This window comes from Macrosteles quadrilineatus, unplaced genomic scaffold (genome assembly GCF_028750875.1).
Source record: "Macrosteles quadrilineatus isolate MER2022 unplaced genomic scaffold, UCM_ALF_1.0 Scaffold_7__1_contigs__length_78375512, whole genome shotgun sequence".
Lineage (NCBI taxonomy): Eukaryota > Metazoa > Arthropoda > Insecta > Hemiptera > Cicadellidae > Macrosteles > Macrosteles quadrilineatus.
This window is the reverse complement of record NW_026542600.1, coordinates 15,933,549-15,935,999: the sequence shown is the minus strand read 5'-3', so window position 1 is coordinate 15,935,999 and position 2,451 is coordinate 15,933,549. Positions and strand designations below refer to the sequence as shown.

General features: G+C 42.0%; 1 protein-coding gene across 1 annotated transcript; it reads right to left on the bottom strand.

The window, feature by feature from the left end:
- Positions 1-911: 911 nt before the first annotated feature.
- Positions 912-1,847, bottom strand: LOC128998822 (uncharacterized protein F54H12.2-like). The gene has a single exon (XM_054425178.1). The coding sequence runs from the start codon at positions 1,845-1,847 to the stop codon at positions 912-914; it is 936 nt and encodes a 311-aa protein (XP_054281153.1).
- Between the last annotated feature and the right edge of the window lie 604 nt (positions 1,848-2,451).

Below are 2,451 nucleotides of genomic sequence, written 5' to 3'. Positions count from 1 at the left end.
TGGCCGTAGCTGTCAAAGTATTCAATTATTCCATTTCTATTCAAATAGAATGACACCCAATGTGTACCCCCTTCGTTGTGCGGATCAGTGTTGACAATCATGGCGGTGGATGGAGAGATGTGTTGTGGGATTCGGTCAGCAGCGTAAACTCCCACATTGCTCACAGGTAGTTTGGATAGATGCCTTTCTATCTGCACTGTGTTCATTCTACAGTATCATAACCAATAGTAGCGGCAGAGGCAGCGGCAGCAGCAGTAGTAGTTGTACTAGTAGATGTGCTAAAACAAGAGCAGTAGTAGGATCTCGCATCTCCACTGGTATCCACACATTCATCCAAATTTGTTGTCAGATGTAACCACCCACGTATTGCGACACAGTTGGTGAGCGCACATCGACTGTTTATAGACTTGTGATTGCGACATCGCAAAACGTTTGTTGACATTAAATTATTGATTGAAGTGATTGATTCGCAACCAATTGCACCAATATCGATTACGTTGGTAGTAACAAAGTCCATCACATGATGACGCTTTAAATATTCTTTCTTCTCAAATCCCTTGACGTAAACCGTCGGTCTTCTTGATATACAATCAGTCAATTTGTTAAAAAGTTCATAGTACGGAATATCACCGAACTCCCATCGTAGTCCGTGGCAGTGTTTTGTGAGCCAGTAGCTTTCCCGCAATTTTTCATCTGACAACTCTGATCGATCGTAAGGTGGTTTAGCAATATGATGCATAAGTAGAACGCCGGTGTCAGCTTCCAAGACGCAAACTTCCTTCAGTGTATATTCATTTTGGTTGTCCTTGAAACATTGAATGTCCACAATGATGGGTGATGATATATTCAATTTCTTGAATGCTCTGCGTAAACGGTCCATCTCAAACGAATGTTTATAGAAGACTGATCGATTAACCGCCAAAGTCCACAATTACATTGCGTTGTCGATCAATCTCGATGACATTGTCAAACTCGGCATAAACCAAACAGTTGACAGTTTCGGGAAGCGCGTCGTCGAATCCGAGTTCCATTCGAACACTACCGTTACGCACCAGATTCCAATGTGTTGTGTCACTTGCAGATAAGTCTGGAGTTAGGTCGAATGCCATCAGACAGTATCCTTGTCCAAAGTCTTCCCTACTGATAACGGTGCCGGCATCGCTAAAATGTACACCAGAACCGGAGAACATCGAATGATATGCCATAACATATTTATCCTTTGATTTTTCAAAGTGGGGCTGTAATGGTTTTGGTGGAACTTGTTCTCCGTCAACATATAGACAAAAGAAGTTTGTTTTAAAATGTTCGAAGTTGTAGGGATTCTTTTTAAAATCTCCATTGTATGCGGCATTCGTAACCATTCCCACTATGATGCGTTTCGGCACTTGGCCGAGAAACATATTGTCCAAAGTCTTGTTACGTATTCCAGAGGGTAGTGTGAATGTTTTCAGCTCCACTCGTGTGATTGGATATTTTGCCGTACCAGTCTTGAGTGTTTTACTGTGCGCCAACAGTGCGGTGGGACTTATTTTGCATCTTCGAATCCAGAGACTAATATCGACAATATGTACCTTGAATTCACCAGCGCTGGCCATAATGGAGAACGCATCTTTTGATCGAATAAATTTAAATCTCAACTCTACGCCATTTAGCATGAACTTATTCTGATTGCAAATATCCACATGCAAATGTCCGAGCATATCAATCTCACGGCTTTTATTAGTTAGCTCCCGTCTCGCTTTGAGTCCTTCATTTTCTTCCGCGCAATCGTTCATGTCAATACCATCATCCGTGAACCAAAGACTGCATGTTAGATGTGATTTTCTAGCATCGTATCCATAGTTCATTAGCGTTTCAACGTAAGCTCGATATGCATATGTGTTGTTTTGGGGCGTAACAAGTTTTTGATTCATAAACATATCCACTTGACTAAATAGTGAGTGTAACCAGTTGTTGACCGGCCCAACTGTTTTCGCCTCTTCGTCAGTAGTGACCGCAGTTCCATTAGATTTAACAATAGACGCGGTCAATTGTATCATTGTTTGTGAAAGGTCAGTATATTCATCACCATTGCCCGGAACTACAAACTCTATTGGCGCATCATCGGTCAATGTGGATATTGGTTTGTACTGGACCCATTTGCCGCTTTCAATACTCGTCTGCGTAGGTGGTAAGGAGAATAAATCCAGCTCGGTCTTGACACACTCACATGATTTTTGATGTAGAAACGACATTTTACTCCTTCTTCTTTAACTAACTAAAAATATCAATAGACTTTAAATTTTCACTGCGATAAGTACGCTTCTTCGGCGAAGTCACCTTCTTCCTTGACTCTACTCCTCCTCGTCGTCGTTGTTGTTGTTGTCGTCTCCCTACTAGTCTCTTGTGTTTCACTCCTCCTCTTCTTGATGCAGACGTCCGCACTCTAAGAAGTTTAGCCAACGACTGTGG

Coding starts and splice junctions, on each gene's coding strand:
- LOC128998822 (XM_054425178.1), bottom strand. CDS start 1,847: ATGAACTATGGATACGATGCTAGAAAATCACATCTAACATGCAGTCTT.